This window comes from Panthera leo, chromosome B3, assembly GCF_018350215.1.
Source record: "Panthera leo isolate Ple1 chromosome B3, P.leo_Ple1_pat1.1, whole genome shotgun sequence".
NCBI classification, from domain to species: domain Eukaryota; kingdom Metazoa; phylum Chordata; class Mammalia; order Carnivora; family Felidae; genus Panthera; species Panthera leo.
Genome location: NC_056684.1, coordinates 38,734,509 through 38,760,378, shown reverse-complemented (window position 1 = coordinate 38,760,378; position 25,870 = coordinate 38,734,509). Strand labels below are relative to the sequence as shown.

General features: G+C 44.9%; 1 protein-coding gene across 1 annotated transcript in view; it reads left to right on the top strand.

The window, feature by feature from the left end:
• The first annotated feature begins 3,242 nt into the window (after positions 1-3,242).
• Positions 3,243-25,870, top strand: part of MAP2K1 (mitogen-activated protein kinase kinase 1) — a 79,946-nt gene continuing 57,318 nt past the window's right edge. Inside the window, exon 1 of the mRNA XM_042941652.1 lies at positions 3,243-3,771. Coding sequence (XP_042797586.1) covers positions 3,692-3,771 — 80 coding nt within the window. The 5' untranslated portion in view covers positions 3,243-3,691. The remainder of the gene's footprint in view (positions 3,772-25,870) is intronic.

The following is a 25,870-nucleotide window of genomic DNA, read 5'->3' as shown; positions in this document are numbered from 1 at the left end:
ACTGTCTCAGCTTCTAACACCATAGATTAGGTTTGCCCGTATATATATGTATTAGTATTACATTTTATGTCTAGCTTCTTCTACTCAACAGGGTATTTTTGAGATCATTCATATTGTTGCAAGTAATTGTAGTCAATTTTCACCAAACTATAGAACATTTCATTGTAGGAATTTACCACAATTTATTTATTTATGGCTGATGAACATTTGGGTTGTTCCGTGATAACTGTTACAAATAGTGTTGTTATGAACATTCCTGTAAATACTTTCTTTTTTTTTTAAGCTAATTTATTTGTCTTGAGAGAGAGAGAGAGAGAGAGAACAGGGGAGGGGCAAAGAGAGAGGGAGAGAGAGAATCCCAAGCAGTCCCCATGCTGTTAGCACAGAGTCCGACGAGGAAGTGAATTCCACAAACTGTGAGATCATGACCTGAGCCAAAATCAGGAGTCAGACCCTTAACTGACTGAGCCACCCAGGTGCCCCAAATTTGTGTTGCATTGTACATAGGCAGTATAATTGTCTTTTCTCTTTTAATCCTTCTTGAAGGCCAAAAGTAATTAACTCTAACAGAGTCCAATTTATCATATTTTCCCTTTATGATTGTTTTTTTTGTGCCTTATTTAAGAAATCTTTGCCTAGGAGCACCTGGCTGGCTCAGTTGGTAGAATATGTGACTCTTGATCTAAGGGTCATGAGTTCAAGCCCCACATTGGGCTCCATGAGCATGGAGGCTACTTAAAAGCAAGGAAACAAACAAACAAAAACAAAATTAAAGTGTACAACTCGGGGGGCACCAGGGTGGTTCAGTCAGTTGAACTTCTGACTCTTGATTTCCTCTCACGTCATGATCTCAGAATCATGAGATTGAGCCCTGTGTTGGGCTCTGTGCTGAATGTGGAGCCTGCTTAAAATTCTCTCTCTCTCTCTGTCTCTCTCTCTCTCCTTCTGTCCCTCTCCCCCAACTCTAAAATTAAAAAAGTGTACAATTCAATGGTTTAAATAAATTCACAGAGATGTGTAACCATCACCACTGTCAGTTTTAGGACATTGTCATCACCTCAGAAAGAAGCCTTACATCTTTATCATTCTGCAGTCCCCAGTTCACCTGCCCCACCAAGCCCTAAACAAACACTAATCTACTTATTGTCTCTATAGATTTACCTATTCTGGACATTTCATATAAATGGGATCATACAATATGTAGTCTTTCATGACTGACTTCTTTCACTTAGCATAGTGTTTTCGAAGTCATTCATGCTGTAGCATGGATCGGCACTTCATTCTTCTTCATGGCTGAGTACTATTCCATTGTATGGGTATGTCACATTTTGTTTATCCATTCATGAGTTCATGGACATCTGGGTTGCTTCCGCTCTTCGGCTGTTATGAATAATGCTTCCATAAGCATCTGTGTGTATGTTTTTGCATGGATATACATTTTTCATTTCTCTTGAGTATATAGTTAGGGGTGGAATTTCTGGGTCATATGGTAATTGTATTTAAGTGTTTGAGGGAACTGCCAGACTATTTCCCAAAGTGTCTGCACTAGTTTACGTTCTCATTTTAATGTTAAAAAATTTTAAATGTTTGGGGCGCCTGGGTGGCTCAGTCAGTTGAGCATTGGATTTTGGCTCAGGTCATGGTCTCACAGTTCATGGGTTCGAGCCCCGCGTTGGGCTCTGTGCTGACAGCTCAGAGCCTGGAGCCTGCTTCGGATTCTGTCTCTCTCTGTCTCTCTCTCTCCTCTGCTCACTGTCTCTGTCTCTCTCTCAAAAATAAAAACATTAAAAAATAAAAAAAAATTTAAATATTCTTAATTAAGTTATAGCCATAATAAAAACTCAAACACTATCAAGGGCTACAAAATGAAAGGAAACCTTACTGCAGACAGCTGGGTGGCTGACATGCTTCTCTTGGAGCACTGGGTGCGGACGTTTACTTTGTTCTGCACACCAAATTCCTTTAGGGTGGAATAGGAAGGGTGAAGGGGGAAGAGAAGGACTGAATTTACATTTTGATTATTTATTTATTTTTATTTTTTCCCCACTCTCTGCCTCCCTGAATCCACATTTTTAAGAATAGGTATTTTGCCTCCTAAAAAAAAAAAAAGGTATTGTGCCTCCTTTATTAAGTTTCATAGAACTGGTTTACAGGATTTAATTGATTTAAAGGATTAAAATTTTTTTTAATGTTTATTTTTGAGAGAGAGAGAGAAAGAGAGAGGGAGAGTGTGCAAGCGATGGAGGGACAGAGAGAGAGAGAGAGAGAGAGAGGGAGACACAGAGTATGAAGCAGGCTCCAGGCTCTGAGCTGCCAGCACAGAGTCCTAGGCAGGACTGGAACTGACAGACGGGGAGATCATGACCTGGGCTGAAGTCAGATGCTTAACCGACTGAGCCACCCAGGTGCCCCTAAAGGATTTTTTTTTTAATTTTTTTTTTTTTTTTACGTTTATTTTTGAGACAGAGAGAGACAGAGCATGAACGGGGGAGGGGCAGAGAGAGAGGGAGACACAGAATCGGAAGCAGGCTCCAGGCTCTGAGCCATCAGCCCAGAGCCTGACGCAGGGCTCGAACTCACGGTCTGTGAGATCATGACCTGAGCTGAAGTCAGACGCTTAACCAACCGAGCCACCCAGGCGCCCCAAGGATTTTTTTAAAGGGAGGGGCGTTCAAGACTTCAAAAAACTACCAATCTGCTCCAAAAACCGTTGCCCCTATTACAATCTCATCAGTATTGAGTACCCACCTCTCTGCACCCTCATAAGTAGTTGAGTAGTGCGTATTACAATTTTATATAAATCTATGTATCTGTCAGTTTGTTTGACGCAAGGAGTCTCCTGGCAAGTTTTCTATTCCCCCACGCATTCTCTCCTGTAGAAATGAGAAGATATCTTTTTCCATATTCATGTTATTATTTCAACTCCTTCAATGTGACCCGGCCCCAGGGGGGCGCTCCAGTCGAGGAGACCGCCTCGAACAGGGCCTGGTGAAGCCCACCTGGCTGTTCGCTGCAGGAGCCGGGACCCACGACCTCCTTTCCCGGTGGTTCTACCTAAGTGCCGCGGGGCAGCAGAGGGCGCTGTGGAGCCAGAGCCGGACTCCGCCCCCAGGGCAGCGTGCCGCGCCCCCGTGACGTATTTCCGCGTCATCTGCCGCCGAGGCGTGCTTCCATTGGCTGTCGGCGCGGCAATAGGGGCGGAGCCGAGTGGGTGTGTGGGAAACGCAGCAGTCCGGGTGGAGGGGCGAGGCTTCCCCCTTCCCCGCCCCTCCTCCGCCCTCCATTCCCTCCCTGGGACGGCTGCGCGGAGCGGCGGGGAGGGCGCCGGCGGCGGCTGTACTTTCCAGGCTGAAGCTGGAGCAGGGCTTTGGCGGTGTCTATCGAACCCTAGGGACCGGTTGACTGAGGAAAAGAGGGAGGGAATCCCGCGCTGCCGAGCTGCGCCGCCTGGGAAGTCCTTCGATTCCTTGCGCGCCAAGCCGAGCCCCGGGCGAGTGGGGCGGGGGTCCCCAGAGACCGCCAGCGGCCCCTCGGCGCTGAAGGGACCACGCGGGGCGCGCCCCCCGAAGGCTGCCCCCGGGCCCGTGGCCCCGACTTGGCCCTGCGCGGCGGGCGTGGGGCAGCTCAGAGGGAGGAAGCAAGAGAGGGGCCGCCCTCCCCTCGGAGTTAGAAGCGCCTTCCCGGGTCCAGAATGCCCAAGAAGAAGCCGACGCCCATCCAGCTGAACCCGGCCCCCGACGGCTCCGCGGTTAACGGGACCAGCTCGGCGGAGTAAGTCTGGGGTGGGCGGCGAGCGCCGGGCCTGGCTGCGGAGGCCCCTGCTGGGGTATAGGAGCCGAGTCGGGTGTGCGCGGCGCGCGGGGCTCAGCTCGGGTTCGTCACGTACGTCTCGGGCTGGCAGGGGCGCGGAACTCCTGGCTGCCGAGGTATCGGTGACTAAGCAGAGATTGTGCTCCTGACTCAGACCAGTCGGTGGACCCAAGGTGTCCCGATTTTCCTCCTCTGTCGAGCCTTGCAGTCATCCTTGATCCCTGGCCATTCACTTTCTCCCCCCCCCCCCAAGATGAAAACTGACTGCTCTCCCACCCCTCCCCGGCTGTTTTCCCCAGATCCTAGTCTGTACAGGGGAGAAGGGAGTAGATGTCCTGGAAAGAATTAACATCGCTTCTGTGTCTTTGAGGCCGGCTTAGGGTATGAAGTGTGGAGTTGGGACTGGTGAGCAGTGTCCTCACCTTTGTGCGTGACACCTGTGGGCCTGGAGTGCCTCGTTGCGGCTGCTCGCTGGCTAGCAGGGGCGTGGGTACACCAATATCCCCGTGGCTTTCCCCTGGCCGACTTCAGGGGCTGAGGGTCCTTGGCCTTCTTCCTGGAAACTATTTTGTCTCCAAGGGTGCTGCTTTCTTCTTCTTCAACTGCTTTCTTCATTCATTCATTCATTCATTCATTCATTCATTCAGAAATGCTCCCCACTAGTGTCTCTTCTAGCTTTCCGTACTTTACCATGAGCCCTAAACTCCTGACCTGAGACAGGAACTCAAAGCCAGGAAAACCATACACAAGGTGCTCCATCCTGCGGGTTCCAGTATGTTCGCAAGCCAGCGCTTTATCTCATTAAACAATGATGAGGTTGTGCCATTGGGTGTTTCTGAATTGCCACAACTCGTGTTGCGTCCTGAGTGAGGGACAAGACTGAGGGAGAGAGATCGGACTAGCTGGAGAATTAACCGGAAAATATTTGGTTCTTAATCTTTTATTTGCACACTGGAGATGCATGGAAGCTAGCTGATGAAATGGTGGAGTAGGCCTGAGCCTTCTGCCCTTTGGTGATTTCTATAACCTTCCTTTCTCTCTTTAGATTTTAATAGCCTGGGGACCTTCTGGGTTCGTGGCTCTGTCCATCTCTTTCATGATCATAAGGCCAGTGGTGGACCTGTCATGTGAACTGAGCCAGGTTCCTCAGACCTGCTCCCAGCAGACCCCCTTCAGTACATTACTGTAATGTTGGGGCGCCTGGGTGGCTTAGTCGGTTAAGCATCCTACTCTTGATTTTAGCTCAGGTCATGATCCCAGGGTCATGGGATGGAGCCCCGCCCTGGGCTCCGCACTGAGCATGGAGCCTGCTTAAGATATTCTGTTTCCCTCTCTCTCCCTGCCCCCCCCCCCCCCCCCCCGCCCCGCCTCCACGTATGCCCCTCCCCCACTGGTGCTTTCTCAAAAAAAAAAAAACAAAACACAAAAAAACCTGAAGTGTCTCTTTTGCATAATATTGACTTGTAGAGGTCAGATTCTTTGTAGGCATTTATTCAGACTTCCTGCACAGGATTTTATCCCCTTAAAACAAACTAAAAGTGCCCCAGCACAGGGCAGGGCAAGTTTTGACCACAGTGGCTGGTTGAATGTTGTGGCCTGACCATCCTGCTCCTATTTGATTTGGAGGTGGGTACTGAGTGGAAGTACCTGTTGTCATTCTGTTGTTAATTGTGACACCACAACTGTATTTTTGCCAAGCGGAGGAATCTCATTAAAAGAAAATACAAGGAGGAAAAGAATAAACTACCCTGGAGTTGGTGGCAGAAAAATTTGGTGGGACTGGGAGATTCTCAGCAGCGGTTAAGAGGTTGGACTCTGGGGTCAGGCTAAGGTTGAAGCCTTGGCCCTGTTATTCTGTGGTTTTGTGACCTGGGGCTGGTCTCTCAGTCTCCCGAAGGCTTAGTTTTAGTTTTCTCACCTGCAGAAAATGGAGCTAATTGATAGAACCCACCTATGGTCTTTGTGAAGATCCAGGGAGCTAATAATACATAGTAAACCTTCCATAAATGTTAGCTGCTGCTGGTGTCTTCCTTACTGGGTAATGTTGAGAAAGCTGAAGGAAACTAGAAGGTAATTTCCGTTTGTGGTGGTGGGTATGTATGTTAAGGTGCCTTTGCTTCTGGATAAAGGGCTCTCCCAGCGATCGCTTAGGTTTTTGTATCATCTGCATGTACCTCCATGACTCATTGCTGTGTTACAATAGGAGGCATCTCTGTGTAGGCTGCCTGAGACAAACAGGGACTGTTGCCCTACACTTCCTGGCACGAATGGGAGGAAAGCTGTACGCACCTTCAGCTTTCACCTTTAAGAGTATTTCTCAAGCAAGGCTGCTGTTCTCGTGATTTCTGTGATTAGACCGGGGCACAGTTCGGAACGCGGTCCTGTCCAGTGACATTAAGGATCTCTTGGTAACTGGCAAGGTTGCTTCTCCTCTGTGGTTGCTTGGCACTTTGGGCTTTACCTCTAACTTAGCACTTAAAGCATTCAGACAGAGCTGGGTTACATGGGACCTGAAGTTTATGCAAGTTGTGGGGGTCCTTGAAGAAAAAGAGGGCACAAATACCTCTTTTGCGAGTTTTGCAGAAATGTCTGAGCATATTGCAAGGGAGCTAAGTGTTAGCATGAAATGAATTGGAAATAAGATCATATTATTCCCGTTTAAAATGGTTTCCTGGTTCCATTGCAGTTAGAATGAAATCCAGACTCCTATCGGGCTGTGAGACCAAGTGATTTGCCCACTGGGGCCCCCCACCCCCATCTCTTCGACCACATTTCCTGCCGCTCCTTTCTTCCATTCTGCTAGTCTTCTTTCACTTCCTCCTTGGGATGGTCTGTGTTCCCTCCAGGCCCTTGCACATGCTGCTCCCTTTGCCTAGAATGAATCATCGCTTCCTCTGCCCATGCTAGGAAGGAAGCAATCATCATCTCTGCCTCAGTGTCATTTCCTCAGAGGTGTTCACAGACCACCTAATCTCTAAAGGAGGTCACTTTCCCATGTTCGCCAGATTTTTTTTTTTTAAGACAGGGCACTTAAAAGAGTGCCTGTCTTTTTTTTCTTTTCTTTTCTTTTCTTTTCTTTTCTTTTCTTTTCTTTCTCCTCCTCCTCCTCCTCCTCCTCCTCCTCCTCCTCCTCCTCCTTCTCCTTCTCCTTCTCCTTCTCCTTCTTCTTCTTCTTTTTTTTTTAAGTAGCCTCCATGCCCAGTGTGGGCCTCGAACTCACGCCGGACCTTGAGAATAAGAGTTGCATACTCCACTGACTGAGCCCGCTAGTGCCCATCACCTGATTTTTTTTTTTTTTCTTTAAATGACATTTGTTCACTGTCTCTAACTTTTTTTTACTAGGATGTTTGAAAGATCCCTCTCTTCTGTACACCATAAACTATAAGGTTAGGGCAGCCTTTTCCTGATTCATTGCTCTGTAAGTAGTACATGGAATACGGTAGCTGGCACATATGAAGTGCCAAAATGTTTGAGTAAATCAGTGGGTGACTTAAATTTCTAATATTTGTACAATGTATTTAGCAAACCTTTTTATACTTTTCCGTTTTTTCTTTTGTTTTCCCCTTTGCAGTCATTTCCCCCTCTCCATTTCCTTTTCTTTCACAGGCACCCACTCACCCACTCTACGGTATTGAATGCATGGTCTTATAGTTCCATGTTTTGTTGGGTATGTGTACCTTTGGGAGGTAGATGGCGTTGTTTTGTGTGTTTCTGTGCGTAGAGTGCTGAATGTGACTGTGTTGTTATTCAGCCTTAAAAAAAGGAGATCCTACAATTTGTGACAACGTGGATGTACCTGGAAGATGTTATATTAAATGAAGTAAGCCGGGGCACCTGGGTGGCTCAGTCGGCTGGGCATCCGACTTCGGCTCAGGTCATGATCTCACGGTTTGTGAGTTCGAGCCCCGCGTCTGGCTCTGTACTGACAGCTCGGAGCCTGGAGCCTGCTTCGGATTCTGTGTCTCTCTCTCTCTGCCCCTCCCCAACTTGTGCTCTGTCTCTCTGTGTCTCTCAAAAAATAAATAAATGTAAAAAAAAAAAAAAAATTTAAATGAAATAAGCCGGACACAGAAAAAAAAATTACTGCATGATCTCACTTACGTGTGGGATCTAAAAAAAAATAGAAGCAGAGCAGAGAGATCAGGGATGGGGAGGTGGGGGTGTTGGTCAGAGGGTACGACGTTGCAGTTAAGGGGTGCCTGGGTGGCTGTCAGTTGAGCATCCGACTTGACGCTTGATTTGGGCTGGGGTCATGAGCCCAGGGTCTTGGGATGGAGCCTCCAGTTAGAGATTGTCTCTGTCTTTCCTTGGCTCGTGTACTCACACTCTTTCTCTCTCTCTCTCAAAAAAAAAAAAAAAAAAGAAGGGGAAAAATTTGCAGTTAACGTAGTATGAATAAGTCTAAAGATCTAGTGTACAGCATGGTGACTATAGTTAATAATACTGTATTGAATACCGGAAATTTGCTAGGATAGTAGATTTCAAGTGCTGTCCTGCGCACAAAAAATGGTAACTGTATAAGGAATATATTTGTTAATTAGCTTGACTGTAATCATCATTTGTCTATGTGTATCAAATCATCATGTTGTTTACTCTAAGTATATTCAGATTTTATAAAAATTACTATTGTGCTGTAAATGTGCCTCAGTTGGGATAGATTAGGTTACGCCGAGCTAACACACAACCAAAAAATCTTACAGTTTAACACACTTGCAGGTCAGTGGGAGTCTCTGTTCACTGGCTTCCATTAGGGATCCAGGCTTATGGAGGCACCGTCTCTGAAATACGTTCACATGAGAAGGGCATTTTGTAAACCACGTTGTCTCCTAAAGTTTTTGTCCAGAAGTGACACATGTCACTTCTTCCATTTCCTTGGCCAAAGCAAGTCACATGGCCACGCTGGCCTTCAAAGGAAGGGGGGCTTCTGAGAAGGAGGAGAACCAGGAATATTTGAACAGAGTGACCACCCCCAACTTTTGTTCTGGTTTGTCTTTACTTTTTTTTAACCAGATACCGTGTTTCTGACCTCTATTCATGATGCTACGTGATACTATTGACCGTTCCTGTGCACATACCACATTTTACTTTCCCTGCTCTGTTGATTCCTCTAGATTTAGACAACTTTGTTTTCAACCTCCGGCTGCATCAAACAGCGCGGTCACGACCATCCTTGTGCACGTCTCCTTTTGGACTCTCGTGAGAGTTTCCTGTGGAATGTACTCAGAAATGGCATTGCTCGGGGTACGTTGGGTCTCCTTCCATGATGAGGCACATCCTTAATCTCTTTCTTTGTTTCTTAAAGAACACTTTTCATTCATGACGAGAACACTGAGCCCCGAGAAGAAATCGCGGCACAGGGCATTTCCCCCAAACCTCACATTTTCACGCAAACCTTGATTTCACACGAGTCCTTTGTACTTCCCGACTTTTTTTTATTTTTTATTTTTTAATTTTTTTAAATTTACATCCAAATTAGTTAGAATATAGTGCAACAGTGATTTCAGGAGTAGATTCCTTAGTGCCCCTCATTTATCCCATCCCCCCTCCCACAACCCTTCCCGTAACCCTCGGTTTATTCTCCATATTTATGAGTCTCTTCTGTTTTGTCCCCCTCCCTGTTTTTATATTATTGTTTGCCTTCCCTTATGTTCATCTGTTTTGTCTCTCAAAGTCCTCATATGAGTGAAGTCATACGATTTTTGTCCCTCTCTGACTAACTTCATTTAGCATAGTAGCCTCCAGTTCCATCCACGTAGTTGCAAATGGCAAGATTTCATTCTTTTTGATTGCCGAGTAATACTCCGTTGTGTATATATACCACATCTTCTTTATCCATTCATCCATCGATGGACATTTGGGCTCTTTCCATACTTTGGCTATTGTGGATAGTGCTGCTATAAACATGGGGTGCATGTGTCCCTTCAAAACAGCACACCTGTATTCCTTGGATAAATAATAGTGCAATTCTTGGGTCATAGGGTAGTTCTATTTTAATTTTTTGAGGAACCTCCATAGTGTTTTCCAGAGTGGCTGCACCAGCTTGCATTCCCAGTGACTTTTTTTTTTTAAGTCTATTTATTTATTTTGAGAGAGAGAGAGCGCGTGCGAGCACGTGTAGGGGAGGGGCAGAGAGAGGAGAGAATCCCAAGCAGGCTTGGCACAGAGCCAGATGAGGGACTCAAACTCACGAACCGAACTGTGGGATCATGACCTGAGCCGAAATCAAGAGATGACTCTTAACTGACCAAGTCACCCCGGTGCTCCTGTGCTCCCTGACTTTTAGTTTCCTTACCTGTCCAGTGGAGATGATAATGGCTTACAGAATCTTTACCTTAATGGCCTACAAAGGCCCCACCCAGTCAGGTCCTTGGTTTTCTTCCACTGCCCCCTCTACTCGTGCGCTCCAGCCCACTGTTCTCTGTGCTGTCCCACAGCGGGTTGGGCATAGTCTCAGGTCAGAGCTTTTGCATTTGCCATTCCATCTAACCTGGGATGCTCTTCTCCCCAAAATGTGCACTGGACGCTTCTTCTCATTTCCTTCAGATCTCTGTACAAATGTCTCTTCACAGAGGTCATCCGTGATCGCTCTGTCTGTAATACAGCACTCCCTGTCCTTCTCTACCCCGTTATGTTGCCCGGTTTTTCTTCAGAGCACTTCCGACTAACATCACCCTGTGTGTCAAGTGTTTTTGCGCTCCCCTGCCTCGCTAATACGTAAGCTTCACGAAGGTGGGGGCTTGGCTGTGTTCCTTGCCCAGTGAGGAGAACGTCGTCCGGTGTTCAGTAGCGACCTGGTGATGACACAGAGCATGCCTACCTCCCTTGAGGGAGTGTCGTGAAGATTACACAAGGTCGCACGTGTAATAGTGCTTTGAAGGCCATGAGGTGCTGAGCAAACAGAAGGCTGCATTGCTTGGCCTTGGTGGCATCCACAGATTTTGGCCTTTGAACTCTTTCACCGTAACTCTAAAACACTCAGACGTACTTAATTATTACTTATTGTTGCATTCAGGGCATAACTCATGGCATCAGCACTTCTGCCAGGTTTGTAAGGGACACACGTCCGTTACAATGTGAAGGCCCTTGAGGGTGGGGCGAAGACAGGCTGATGTGCTTTTCGGGGGTCTCTTAGGGCCTTTTCTGGGACTCATTTTGTAGTTGTGAACTTGGATGTGTCTACCGCTCTTAGGCCGCAATAACTGATAACTGGTGCTGTCGTTTGAGAACTTCAGGTGAAGGGTAAGGCCAGCCAAAGCCTGTGTTCTTGGGAAGAACGCCCTCTGCTGTTGTTGCAGCAGATACAGAAAGGGCAAAAAGGTTCATAAAGATGACTTCACCCATGGCCAGGAGATATGTGGGGCCCTTGTTTGGTCATGAACATTTAGAATATTCTCCTTTCGGGGCACCTGGGTGGCTCAGTCAGTTAGACGTCTGACTTCGGCTCAGGTTGTGATCTCATGGTCTGCGGGTTCGAGCTCCGCGTCGGTTTCTGTGCCGACAGCTCGGAGCTTGGAGCCTGCTGCTTCAGATTCATGTCTCCCTCTCTCTCTATCCCTCCCCTGCTTGTACTCTGTCTCTCTCTCAAAAATAAGTAAACATTAAAAAAATCTATTAAAAAAAAGAATATTCTTACTTTCACTTCTGCATCTTTGCAAGAAAGGCAGAGGATACTTTAGTAGAGTAGCTGTTGGCCTTGCCTTACCCATCTGGTTTGATTTTTCTCTTTCCCAGTTGCACCTGTTGTGATCCACACTGACCCCTTTACTGGCCTCCCTTTGCTCCAGCATACTGCTTCCTACCTCTGTCTGTTCTTCCTCGCATGGTTTCCTTTGTCTGGAATGCCTTCCTCCGCTTTCCTACATGATTTTATTTTATTTTTTTTTTCTCTGTGTCACCACGCTTTAGCTTCTGTGAGGGCAGGGACCGTGACTTTCTTGTGTACCGCTGTTTCCCTGGCATATAGCAGACTGTCTGGAATGAATGAATCCTGCCCATCTTTTAAGACCTGGCATAAATCTCATCTCCCACATAGTGTTTTCTGAGTAACTCCATGCTACTTTAGGACTTGGCTTCGAGACTTAGTTATATCACTTCTTAATTGTTGATCTCGGCCATGTCATTTAACTTCCCTGAGCTTCCGTTTTCCTTATGAGTAAAGCGAGGATGATAATATAACAAACCTGTGAGGGAAGGAGAGCAGGTGAGCATCATTTGAAATAACGCATGTGAAAGCACTTCGCATGCTGTTCAAAGGGGAAGTGTTGTTAATGATGCCACTTTGATTTCTTCCTCCTCAAAAAGCTGTTCTCTTTTGCTCTTAATACCAGATTACAAATGTTGATAAATCATGTTGATTTGGACATTTTATATGCTGCCTGTCTTAAAATCTAAGCCAAACCACAGGGCGCCTGGGTGGCCCAGTTGGTTGAACGTCCAACTTTGCCTCAGGTCATGATCTCTCAGTTTGTGGGTTCGAGTCCTGCATCGAGCCCTGTGCTGATGGCTCAGAGCCTAGAGCCTGCTCCGGATTCTGTGTCTCCCTCGCTCGCTGCCCCTCCCCCATTTGTGCTCTGTCTCTGTCTCTCAAAAATAAACATTAAAAAATTTTTTTTTAAATCTGAGCCAAACCTGTATCTAATCAAGCCTGAAACCCAACTTCCTGTTTACAGTAAATGCAGGGACAGAGGAACAAGTTAAATGACACCAGGAGGAAACAATCAGACAAATCCAGGATGTGGAACATTCTCTATGACAACTGACCCAGTTTCTTTAGAAAGTCAGTGTCACAGGCAAAAGTCAGGGAGGGGGGGGGAGTGGTGTGGTTTTAGAATAACGGACTTAAGGGGACATGCTAACCAAATGTAATGCATGAACCTTGGGTGGATACTGCTTCAAAAATGAAATAGCTATAAAATGTATTCTTGGGACAATCTGGGAAATTTGAATAGAGAATTATTAATTTTTTAGATGTATTATGATTATGTAGGAGAAAGTTGTTATTCATAGGTGATGCATGAAACTTACTTGAAATGATTCAGGAAAGGGGTGCCTGAGTGGATCAGTCGGTTAAGAGTCTGATGTCAGCTCAGGTCATGATCTCACGATTCGTGGGTTTGAGCCTTGCGTAGGGCTCTGGGTTGACAGCTCAGAGCCTGGAGCCTGCTTTGGATTCTGTATCTCTTTCTCTCTCTCTCTCTTTTTCTGCCCCTCCCTCACTTGTGCTCTCTGTCTCTCTCAAAAATAAATAAATAAACATTAAAAAAAAAGGGTTCAGGAAAAAAGATACACATGCACACATAGTAGATGAGGCAAATGAGGCAAAATGTTCTCAGTTGGTTAGTTGGTTAGTTTATGAGTTTCCCTTTTATTCTTTCCATCTTTCTGTATGTTTCGAAAAATTCCTAATACATAATTTAAAAGTACCCAAAGAGCAAAATTCATCCTGAGTCTTAATGCCCTTTTTAATGTTAATTCACATTTTCTCTTTCCTCTTTTGTACTTCTGGTCTATATTGTGTAATAAACATCGCGTTAAATGCAATATGATTTTAAAACCATAATGTTTTCTTATTCACTAACTGTTTTTTCTATGTCTCTTTTCCTTCAACTTGATTAGGGACCATACCTTTTTAGACCCGTGGGTCTGTAACACTGTTGATACAGCAAATCATTGGTAGATTGGACAAAACCAAAATAATGTTTAAACAAAGAAATCAACAACAACAAAAAACCATCTTGCTAGCTTTCCTTTGTATGTATGAGTTGGTAGTATTTCCACAGCCTCCCCAGGAAGCACAGGTTAAGCCGTGGTGAATGTTTCTGACATGTTGAGAAAACAAACCCAGAGAACCCACAGGCTGGGCAGAAAGGAAGGTTGAGCCTGAAAAGAAAGCTGAAGGTCCCAATTTTGTCTATGTTGTTTCCTTCCAGAAGCTGCTGGTTTTGGAACATCATGTTATTGTCTTACTGCCTCTTGTGTCTTCACTTCATGTCCTGTGCCCTGGTTCTGTTACCTGAAATCCCATGCGAGCCATTCGTTTGGAGGCTCCTGTACCTGTTTGCTAAGTTAACTCCTCCGAGGATGAATGGTGTTTTGTTTTGAAATAGCAGGTGTTCGTTCTCTGGATCCTGGTGCAGGGCAGACTGTGGAAAATGTTGATCCTGCCTCGAATTTCTCATTGTAGCTCCCAGGGGCATCCTGCTTTGATGTCAGCAGGGGAGTCAGGTTAAGAAGAGGTTACACAGGGGTTAAGAAAAAGTGGACAAGGGTGGTGTGGCCTCTTCCCCCCCAACCCTCCTTTTTTTTGAATATTTGCCTGTTTTAGTAGAACTTTAAAAAAATTTTTGAATGTAAAAACACCTTTTGAAAAAGGGAACTACAGACATTAAGTTTTCTAGTGTAGCTTTTTGGTGATTCGATTATTTACATGGTTGTGATCAGTGGATGTGTCCTCTCCACCCCCCTCGGTTTTACACATAGACATAATTCTCCTGCTTGTCATTTTTTGGCCGAAGGGTAGAATTTGATTGGGTCTGGCTTTATAAATGATACTTTCATTGATTATTTAGGTGACTTCCAGATTTTTATTAGGTACTGATGGTCTTGTGTTTTGAACCAATTTATTCTGCTTTTAGATTAATTTTCACACCAAATCAGAGGCGACGAACCATGTTACTGCTGTTACGTGTTTAGAGAATATGTTCCAAAAAAAGATGCAACCAATTATATTTCAACTTTCTTAAACCTCAGGAAGGTTTTTTTGTTGCTGTTGTTGTTTTGTAAAATTTAGTGATTTTTGATAGTTTAATAGGCACTAAAGGGCTCCTTTGAAGGTCAGTCTGCTTTATCTTAGAAGCTAGGGGGGCTGTATTTTTGAAATGGGATTATTTTCTGTATTTCATCAATTCCATTTAAGCTGTCTTTATTGAATGCTTAATGTAACTCACTGTCCTCGAAGCTGTAGGTAGTTGAGTAAGATTGCCTTTGCCTCCAGGGATTCGAAAATCTCCTAGGAGGAGAGGGAGAGGTAGCAGGGGCCCAAGAGGAAGGACACAAATGGTTGCAGAGTAAGAAAAGTGCCCTGATGTACAAAGAAAGTACTGTCAGAGCTCACTGAGAAGAGGAAGATGGCACATCCAGTGGGGGAGATTAGGAGAGCCTTCACGGAAGAGATGACATTTGAGCTGGGTCTTGAAGGATGGCTAGGATTTCCATGGGAATGGGGGGGCAGGGCATGGCAGGAAGAGCCGCTCCACATAAGTGGGAAAGCCTGGGATGCCTGAAGGAGCCGGCAAGGAGTTGAGCGTGCTGGGTGCATAGGCGCGGGTCGTGGGAGATGAAGCTGGAGAGGTAGGGGGGCCGCTTTGGTGGCACCAGCTAGACATTTTGAAAGGCTGCGTGCAAACTTTTCTTCTCTGGTGATTTCTTGATAGATTCATCTAAATAGTTATTATGTTGCTTTGTATTTTATTTGTTCATTCATGTCTTCCATTAACCTCTGCACAGTTACTTGTCTTGTGGTTTGTTGGGGTCAGTGTGCTTTTTGTATTTTAAAGTTTTATCAGTTATGTGGCTACTACATTGTCCCACTGGGATGTTTTCCTTTTATGTTGCGTTCAGAAAACATTTTTGTTTTTTTTTTGTCTTTGGAAACATGTCTTTTGTATGGGATAGCCTACTTTCTTTTAGTATTTGGACATATCTCGTCACAACTTCGCAGGAACGTGTGGCTTCTTTTTCTTACAGCCTTTTTTCTCTTTTATATGGCTAATTCCGTCCCATCTGGGATTTATTAATGTGTTTGATTGGAGGAATGGGCCTAATTGTTGAGTTCCAGTATCTTACTAGAGTTTGTTAAGTTTATCTACCTATCTGTTGTATTTTCCGGTTTACTTTTATTTGGTCTTTATGGTATTTCAGTGTATTTCTAAAATTTCCTGGTAACTCTTATGTAGTTTTGATAGTCTTTTTTTTTTTTTTTAAATTTGGTAGGGTTAATGGAAACTTAAGATTTTTTAAAAAGATTTTTAAGTAATCTCTATGCCCAGTGTGTGGCTTGAACTCACAACCTTGAGATCAAGAGGCACATGCTCTACTGACTGAGCTAGCCAGGCATCCTTAATGAAAACTTGAGAAACTTTCATGGTGTACCTCTCCATTTATTAATGTCTCCTCTTTCTTCTGTTGTGGTGTTAGTTCCTTCTGAATAATTCTGTTGTGTCCTGAGTTAATATTTCAAAGAGTTAACATTTTGTTGCCGTTATGGTTGAACATTTTTAAATTTGTATTTGCCATCTTGACCATGGTTTGAGTTGTATGAATTGTTTATATCCTGCGGCTTTGTTAAATTCAATTATATCTAGTAACTTAAAAATTTTTTTTTTTACTGTTCATTCATTTTTTTGAGAGAGTGTGTGCAAGCAAGCAGAGGAGGGGCATAGAGAGCGGGAGACACAGAATCTGAGACAGGCTCCAGGCTCTGAGCTGTCAGCACAGAGCCCAATACGGGACTTGAACTCACAGACTGTGAAATCATGACCTGAGCTGAAGTCGGCTGCTTAAGCGACTGAGCCACCTAGGTGCCCCCTATATCTAGTGACTTTTGGATTGAATGTAAATGCATTTCTGGATTTACTAGTGTCATCTTCAAAACATAACTTATTTTTTCCTCTGAACACCGCTGTATTTTATATCCATCTTTCATCGCTCTCAAAAGCAGTTCTTATGTCCCAGGGGAATACCATTAACTATAATGACGCTTCCCAAGGACCTTCTGGGCAAGGAACATTTCTGCTCTTTCCAAGGAGCCATGAAAATAGGAAGCAGCTGCCTAGCTTTATAGAAGCAGAGCCTGTTCGGGGTGGATGGGACCTTGCATATCCTCTAGCCTCCTCCCTGCATTTGGGAGATGAAACCAGACCCAGAGGGGAGAAGGAACTTGCTGGGAGTTCACACAGCTGGAGTGGAGGAGGTGGTTTTCAGGCTTAGATTTTCTTATGGTGTATATATTACATGTTTTCATTTGGGATACTTGGTTGGAAAATTTTCTAGGTTTATCCAGCACCAAATTTTGGTAACTTTATCCAGTATCCTAAATAAATTTTTTTAAACTAATAATCTGCATTTTTTTCAAGTAATCTGAAGTTCTTGAACAGGCGGCCCTCTATATCACCACTCTCTTAGGTGTTTGAGTGAAAAGGGAATAAGGAAATGAGGAGAGGAAAGGGTATTTTAGTCCAGGATCCTTAGTAGGAGGGCCTATTTTTAAGCTTCATAATGTCAGTTTTAAAAGCAGTGGTTTTCAAAATAACCACAGACAAAAGTCCCCTTGAAATGAATGCCTTTCTGGAATTGACCTATTTTGAGTTTAACTGTTACCACGAAAGGTTCAGTGTCTTGAATGCTCTTAAAAGCATTTACTTTTCAGACAAAGTCGAACAGTGAGTTGAGTGAACGATCTACATGGGTTCCAGATTCAGGTTAAGTATAGAAGTATGGGAAGGTGGAAGAAGACTGGACTAGCTGGTTATAATGTACTTACAGGTTTGTCTGGATCCAGGTTAATTGTATTCCTTCATTGAGTTTTAACTTCCATTTCCAGGTTAGTTTTAAAAAACTAGACCTTCACCACATTTGAGAGTCCAAAGTCATTTGCCCCATTTGATTTCAGACTGTCCTTGAGTAAACAGTCCTTCAAGACTGTTGGGCCTGTCGGGGCAGGGGTGGGGTTGGGGGGAGGCGCTCAGAAGTTAGCAGGAATTCCAAGCTAACTGGAAACCTTTTGTCTAATGGCTTACTCAAATCCAGAGTGAAATCCTACCAGAACGTCAGTCTGTATTTCAGCTTCTTCCCCCCCCCCCCCCAGCCCCCAACAGGAAGAAGACAGCAGCTTAACATTCCAGTAATTATTATTAATAGAAAATTTAGGGCCCCCTGGGTGGCTCAGTTGATTAAGCACCTGATTCTCGATTTTGGCTCAGGTCATGATCTCGCGATTTAAGAGTTCTAACCCTGTGTTGGGCTCTGTGCTGAGTGCGGAGCCTGCTTGGGATTCTCTCTCGCCCTCTCGCTCTGTGCATCTTCCGCTTGTGCTCGCTCACTCTCTCTCAAAATAAATAAAGTTAAAAGAAGAAGAAAAGTTATCCTACTTCTCTTAGCCATTCATTTACGTCCACTTTAAGACTTGGTCACTGGAGCTGTGGACAGGTTCCATTTACCAGAGGATGGGCCAGTGGAACACTTGGAACAGGCTTTTAACACATTGTATTAATTTTTAGAGACTGGGTGCCTGGCTGGCTCAGTCGGTAGAGCATGTGACTCTCGATCTTGAGGTTGTAGGCTCGAGTCCCACTTTGGGTGTAGAAATTACTTAAAATCTTAAATCTAGATAGGGACTGCAACAGTTTTTATTGTTTTATTGGAACATTCCTTTTGAAACATAGTCTCTTTTGCCTGGTTTTATTTTGGTAACTAAACTAATGCTGGGTTAGCCATAAGTGTAGCTTGTTGCATTTCTATTTCTGCATATTCTGAATCACTGAGCAATTACAAAATGAAAGGTTATCTGCAAGCATTTCCAAATAAAGAAGCCATAAAATATTAGGGGAAGTCAAGGGGAGAGTTCAGGAGGGAAGTACCAGAAACCACCAACAGGTGTTCGGGTGGCACTGGACAGAGTGTCAGCTTGGTATGCGATCATGGGGACGAGTTTTGTGAATTCCTGAATGCTCGTGTGAGGTGGAGGGGACACAGGGTAAGAGGAAGTCAGCAGTTCCGGAGGCACAGAGGACTTGGCTTCCTGGCTCGCCCACAGCTGAGGACCCGAATCAATTCCGGAGCAGGTTGCATTCTCGACAGACAGGGGCTGCATCTGTAGGAGCACGGCTGTTGATGCGTGGGGTAATAATTAAGTCCCGGCCCTTGATCAGGACGGGACAGGTGAAGTCAGAAGACCTGTGAAATTGTATCCCTGAAGGACACGATAACTGGGAAAATAACTACCGTTTGTTGAGAGCCTCTCTGTTCTATTTACGTGCATTATCTTGAATTTGCACTAAAATTCTGCAAGAAAGGTCCTAATATTCTGTTGTCCAAATAAGGAGAATGAAGTTCAGGGAAATGAAGTAATTTGCAGAAGGTTGCACAGCTAGCAAGTGGTGGGATTAAGTGTAGAACCCAGGTCTGGCCTCCTCTGACATCCATGTTTTTCCCCACACAGCTGTTCAAAGATTATGTAAAATGCTAGAGGTCTATGAAAAAAATTTTTCTAAAGTAAGTTCTCTGCCCAACGTGGGGCTTGAACTCAAAACTCTGAGATCGAGTTGCATGCTCTACTGACTGAGCCAGCCAGGCGCCCATCTAGGGGCCTTTTTAGAGTTTCACTCTGCAGAACTGTAGCCACTAGCCACATATAACTATTTAAATTTCAATTTACCAAAATTCAGTAAAGTTTAAAAATAAAAATTAGCTCGTAAGCTGCACAAGCCACACTTTAAGGGCCTGAGGCTGCATGTGACTAATGGCTGCTGTATTGGAGAGCACAGATGAAAACATTTCCATCATTGCAGAAAATTCTCTTAGTGCCTAGAGGTCATCCAATTTTACCCTTGTATTAATTTATTTTTGCCCCTTACTTTGTGAAGGAGAAAATGAGGGACAAAGGAAGGAAGTAACCTGTTCAGTGTCCTAGGTCTGGTTAATCCAGTCCTTTGGACTGGTTGCCTGGTGGCTTTCCCCTGGTCCACACTCTTCTTTGAAAACAATTAACAGGGGTGCCTGGCTGGCTCAGTGGGTTGAGCATCAGACTTTGGCTCAGGTCGTAGTCTCGGGGTTCATGAGTTCGAGCCCTGCCTCTGGCCCGCCGCTGTCAGCGTGGAGCTGGCTTCAGATCCTCTGTCCCCCTCCCTTCCTCTCTCCTGCTCATGTTCTCTTTCTCAAAAATAAACGAACATGAAAAAAACCCGAACAATTAACAGACTGGAAATGGGTGCCTGTTCTACTCTCCTAGCCTTGCCTGGCCTTGTAAACTAGATTCTTCTCCCAGAGTGCAGCCCTGTGTCGTCCCAAGTTCAAAGGGCATGTTCGGATTGGTTGCCCGTAAGAAAACGAGAGACCTTTGTTGGAAAGGAATTCCATGCTTGATGTATGAAACAGCACTTTGATTCCCCCTGGTTGGTTGTCTGCCTTCCTACCACTTTGTAATTGAACTTGCAGCTGCTAGCCATTTGTCTTCCAATCAAGGCCAACTTCAAAACAGTTCAAATGACAGAGGTATGTATACTTTGAATAGAAGCAGCTGCTTGTTATTTGCTGTTGATTCGAATGGCTTTTGTGTTAGGGTCAGATAGTTTAGATTATGACTCAAATTACAATAGGTTTCAAACTTGGGTGTTAAGATTCAAATGTGTTAACGTTCATTTAACTGATATATATTATATACCTAATATATAGCAGCACTGAGCTGAGGGATGGATGAAATGGACTTGTGCTAAAAATTGACAAAGATGCCAACGTTATGGGTGAATCTAATACATTTTAAATTCTTGTCTGAATTTTATTATTGGCACTTGCCGCCCATGTATTAACCTATTTGGTCCTGCACTTCACTAAAAGCTCCAGTTTGGATCATTGCTTTGAAGTAAAGTGAAGAATCATGTGCAAATGTCCTTTTAGTGGATGTTATTAAAGACATTTAAATTATACACTCCAGTGTCTAAATGACAGTCTAAAGTGCATGTGTGTGTGTTTGGAGGGTGGGCACGTGGGAGCAAAAAGGAGGCATTGTACCAGGGTAATATTTTTAGGAAGCCTAAATGCGATATTTGATTTCAGTATGACATAGTCATTGGTTTAGAAAGTTATCTTTTGGAAACAAATAAGTTTGGTTTTTTTTTCCCCTAAAGAAATGGAAAAGTCACATGCATGAGTATGGTCAGAGATTAAAAACAGAAGTTGAAATGATGGCAGCGTACCCAGAAAAGTGCCTGTCTTTTCTGAGAGGGCAAAGGCAAAGGTAGTCAGGACATTGAAGATGGTGGAGACAGCTGGAAGGGGTCCCCGGGAGCCCTGATCTCTGGTCTTTCTTTAACTGCCTGAGGTGGTGTGGTGGTGGTGGTGTTGGGGGAGGGTGTGGGCAGAGCACCCAGTCGACTCCTTGTATTGTTTTATTGAGTTGGGTCTAATTTCCAAAAGATTGGGGATGAGTTTATATGAGGGTTTTGGAGTCAACAGGCCCAGAGGCAGGGTGGTCTGAGGAGGACCTACTGTTTCACCCTGGGAGTTTTGGATTCTAACAGCACAGCGAAGAGCCCAGCTTCCCAATCAGGTTTTAAGTAATTGTTTCTGCCTCTACAAGTGTTTCATTTGAATCCAGAAATTAACCCATCTTCCAGAGGGGTCTGAAAGGCTGCAGGCTTCAGAATCCTCAGGCTGCAGTGCTTTTGAATAACTGCCTTGTGTAGAGGGAAAGTGTGAGATCTCAGCTCCTTCCCTGGTACAGCTGTTAACTCACCATGTGACCACCCTGTGCCTGCTTCTCTGCAAAGCGGGGTGATGGTATTGCCTTCCTACCTTTCAGGGTTTATATAATGAGCTCCGTATAATCGTATAGGTTACCACTTGGGCACACTTGCAAACTCACGGTAGGTATTAAGTAGATGCCATTTTATTATTGAAAGGAATTTGTTGCAATCTCCCTTTTGGCAGATAAAGAATCCAGGACTGCAAAGAAGGGTTAAAAGGTTGTCACACAGTAGGTTCTGCTGTGAATGTGACTTAAAAAATTTTTTTTTTCATGTTTATTTTATAATTTTTTTTTTTAACGTTTATTTATTTTTGAGACAGAGACAGAGCATGAACGGGGGAGGGTCAGAGAGAGAGGGAGACACAGAATCCGAAACAGGCTCCAGGCTCTGAGCGGTCAGCACAGAGCCCGACGTGGGGCTCGAACTCATGGACCGTGAGATCATGACCTGAGCCGAAGTCAGATGCTTAACCGACTGAGCCACCCAGGCGCCCCTCATGTTTATTTTAGAGAGAAAGAGAGAGACAGAGACAGTGTGTGAGTGGGGGAGGGGCAGAGACAGAGGGAGACACAGAATCCCAAATAGGCTCCAGGCTCTGAGCTATCAGCACCGAGCCCGACACAGGGCTCGAACTCACGAACTGCGAGTTCATGACCTGGGCCGAAGTTGGACACTTAATTGACTGAGTCACCCATGAGCCCCAAATGTGACTTTTGAGTAAGCATGGCCTGGAGAACATGTGATACGGGGGAAAGGTTTTGTTGGAGCCGACATATGTGGATTTGAATCCTGACCCCGCCTGTTACTCCTTTGAATGATCTTGTGCAACTTCTTTCACATTCTTGAGTCTGTTTGCACATCTGTAAAATGGGCATAGTAACACCCACCCAGCAGAAAGGATTCATAGACACTTTGTGTGTAAACTGCTTTTTATGATTAACAAGACTCCTGATAAGGGCTAGGGCTAGATTCCCTGCCAGGGTGCCTTATTCTCTATCAGGTGAGAAGGAGAGAAAGTTCTCACCTCCCGAAACACTTCCTATAATGGGACTCTTCAGCTATTCTTTATCTAGGCAGATAGAAAGAGACAATGCTGGCATATTTGCAATTTGGGGGATGTGCAGGAAGTATTTTCAGTGAAACAGGAAGCTGCAAAAGGTGCGTAGGAAGCAACTGCCACTCAGTACATCCCAGTGCAGACTCCTCCCAGCTTCTCCAAGGACCACCATCTATATGACAGGTACCACCCTGGAAGTTGGCTTTCTTCTCCCAAGAGTTTAAAGAGGATTTCCTGGGCCGAATGTGCTCGTGTGTGTGTGTGTGTGTGTGTGTGTGTGTAGTAATAGGGAGGGGTAGGCCCTGACCTAAAGGGAAGGTAACACTTTGTTCTTCAAGCCAGATGTTTGCAGGGGGGGTTCTGCTCTAGGTGACGTTTGGGTTTCACTTTTTCATGGTTCATCCAGATGTCTTCCCCAATGGGTCCTGGCCTTTGCTCACTCAGACTGTCTTCTGGGGATTCCCTTCTCTACCTTTCAATCCATGTTGGAATCCTAATCTTGTGTTAAAGCTCAATTTGCAGGTTGCCTTTTGTGTAAATCTATCACAGACCTGGCCTCCACCCCACTCTAAGCAGTGGTCGTCTTTCCACCTTCCAGGGCCCTCTGCCTGGCCCATGATGCTTTGGTTGTTTGTGTACTCCTGTCCAGTTGGACTGAAATTGGGGAAACCTGGGACTGGGTCTTTTCATCTTTATCTCCAGCGTATAGCATATTTCTTAGCATCTGGTTTGGTGAAATTTTGCTGAATGACTAAGCCCTGACATGGCAGTAAAGGAAGAGGGCAGAAGATACACCTCTCCAAAGGTCAAGGCTCCGCTAATCCCTGCAGAGTCCGACTTTGACTTATTTTGATTATTTTCAGTTTAATATTTTGACACAAGAGGGTCACAGTGTTGGTGGTAATCATAGCATTTGTTCTGTGAGGCTTTGTATACTCTTCATTGGTTGTTTTTTTTTTTTTTTTTTAAAGTAATCTCTGTGTCCAGCGTGGGGCTTAATTCACGACCCCAGGATCAAGAGTCGTATGCTCTACTGAGCCAGCCAGGTGCCCCTACTCCTCATTGTTTTTAGATCTGTTTGTTTCCTTATTCAACCACATGAGGCATGTGGGTTGTGTGTTATCTTTACTCAAGAGATAGGAAACTGATCTTGGTTAAGGGTCTTGTCTATGTCACACCAGCACCTAAGAGTGCTTATAGTCCTCTGTACTGCCTTTTTAGCCAATGTCCGCTTCCTTGCTCAGAGGAGAAACATTTGGGAAGCATATGCTGTTGGTGACATCTTTCCTAATGCTTTATTATTTTTTTTAAGTTTATTATTTTTGAGAGAGAGAGAGAGGGAGGAAGACAGAGAATCCCAAGTAGGTTCCACACTTTCAGCACAGAGCCTGATGGTGGGGCTCGAACTCAAACCGTGAGATTATGACCTGAGCCAAAATCAAGAATCAGAGGCTTAACTGACTGAGCCACCCAGACACCCCAACGTCTACCCTGTTCTGTGATGTTCCTTCAGCCCCATGCCTGGTGTAGAGAAGGGCTCAGGGAATGTTTGGGGCTGGATGGATCCGTGAGCCTCCCTTGCTGGCGGAGCTGAACACTTATCCCCAACAAATGTTGGGCTCCTTGATGGACACATGACATTGGTGGCTGAATATACATGCACCTGTGGCTTTTCACACTCTCCCCCCACGCCTCTCCAGGGACTGGGATAGGACAGATGGTCGTAGACACAGGCTTCTCAGCTCTGCATCCTCTCTGCAAATCACATTTGGGGAAAAGTTAAGTTTGTGCAGTAATACAATTTCGGTAACACAGTTTCATACTGCCGGTGAGTTGTTTAACACTCCCTGGATAAATCACACTTCAGCAGAACTCATTTGGGAGCAGAAACAGAGTTTAATTTCACTGTAGGTGGCTGTGATTCCAGCCCACCAGGCCCTCCCACCCCCCTAATAAATCTAGGCTGATAAGGTGAATGCAGCACTAAGCCAGGCTATTTCTGAACCCGGATAGCCTTACTCTATATTAATCGTCCTTTTCATCCCCAACACCTTGCATTCTTTGTCCCCTGAGGATAGACACCCACTTGTCTATCCTTAAATGTTAGAGATGGAAAAGACCTTTATAGTTCAGCCTCACGGATGATGATGATGATGAAGGGATTGGGGTCCAGAGAGGCCAGGTGGCTTATGGCTAGTGAGTGACAGCCTGAATCCAGATCCAGGACCCTCGATTTGTCTCTAGTGCAGGGCTCTTGTTTTCTGCCCACCCCAGTGCACAACCTTTGATTCTGTTTTATAGCCAGGGGAGAGTCTATATGTTCAGTTTAAATTGAATACAGGTGACCACTTTACTGTTAAATGCCCTCAGCATAGAGTGAATTCATTTCCTGTTAACCCTCACAGCCTCTCTTGCCATATCTTTGGCAAGGGCCATTAAAGTCTTGGCAGATTTCTGTATAGTTAACTGCAGCCTAGGGGTAACCCTGTGTGGGTTTGACTGATAGGATTTAACTTTTAGGAAGAAAATGAAAAGCACGGGTGATAAGAGTATGTAGAGAGAGAGAGGAAAAACAATATTGTTAAATTCTCTCTTAACAGTATACCTTTTGGCCCTTTGGCTCCAAAAATCACCATATTTTGGTTTCCAAAATGGCAGATAAGACATAGAATCCCAAAACTGCTGAAGATTATTAAAATGTATTAAAGATGCAAGCCTGGAGCTTGAAAAAACACTTGTCATTTGTCATGGAAGCTTCAGTGTTCTACGTTCTCCTGCTGATGGACTTGGGGAGTCTCGGGAGCTCAGCAACTGGTGTGCCATGGACTGTTCTGTGGTCCCCCCCTGTCTGGGGTGTGCATACTCTTGTCTATGGGGGCACTTTTAGGAGAGACACATAGGCTGGCCAGCCAGCGGGGTCCGTTCAGCCTGTACTAGGGTGATGTATGTAGCAGGAAGCCAGTTGTAGCACAGCAGGAGATAATTTTTCTCTGTACAGGGTCTTCATGTAGTAGGTCATTAGCGTTGATTTCTTGGCTTAAAAAACTGTGTATCTTCCTCTTCTTTCTTGACTGTACAGGGCAAGGGGAAAAGAGGAGCTCATTATGCCCTGTTCTCTTCTTCTATGACCAGCTTCCCCACAGTTACGAATTCTGTTCTGGCCCTTACTGGGCAGTCTTGCTCTGTGTTGGAGGAGTGATCCCTAGAGGCAGACAGCTGAGGTTGGAGTCCTCCACCCCTAAACACTTACATCAGTTGGGATTCGTAACGTCTGTTATCCCTGGCTTCCTCATTAGTAAGTTAAGTATGGGGGTGATAATACTACCTAACTTGTAGGGTTGTTGTGAGAGTTAAATGTAAGGTGGTAGGATAACACCTAACTCAGTAGGCAGTCAGTAAAATGTTACGCATGGCTTTGTACGTTTCCTTTGGGGTTTCTCTGTCAAGTTTATTGCCAGCATTTGGGAGTTCACCCTCTCCT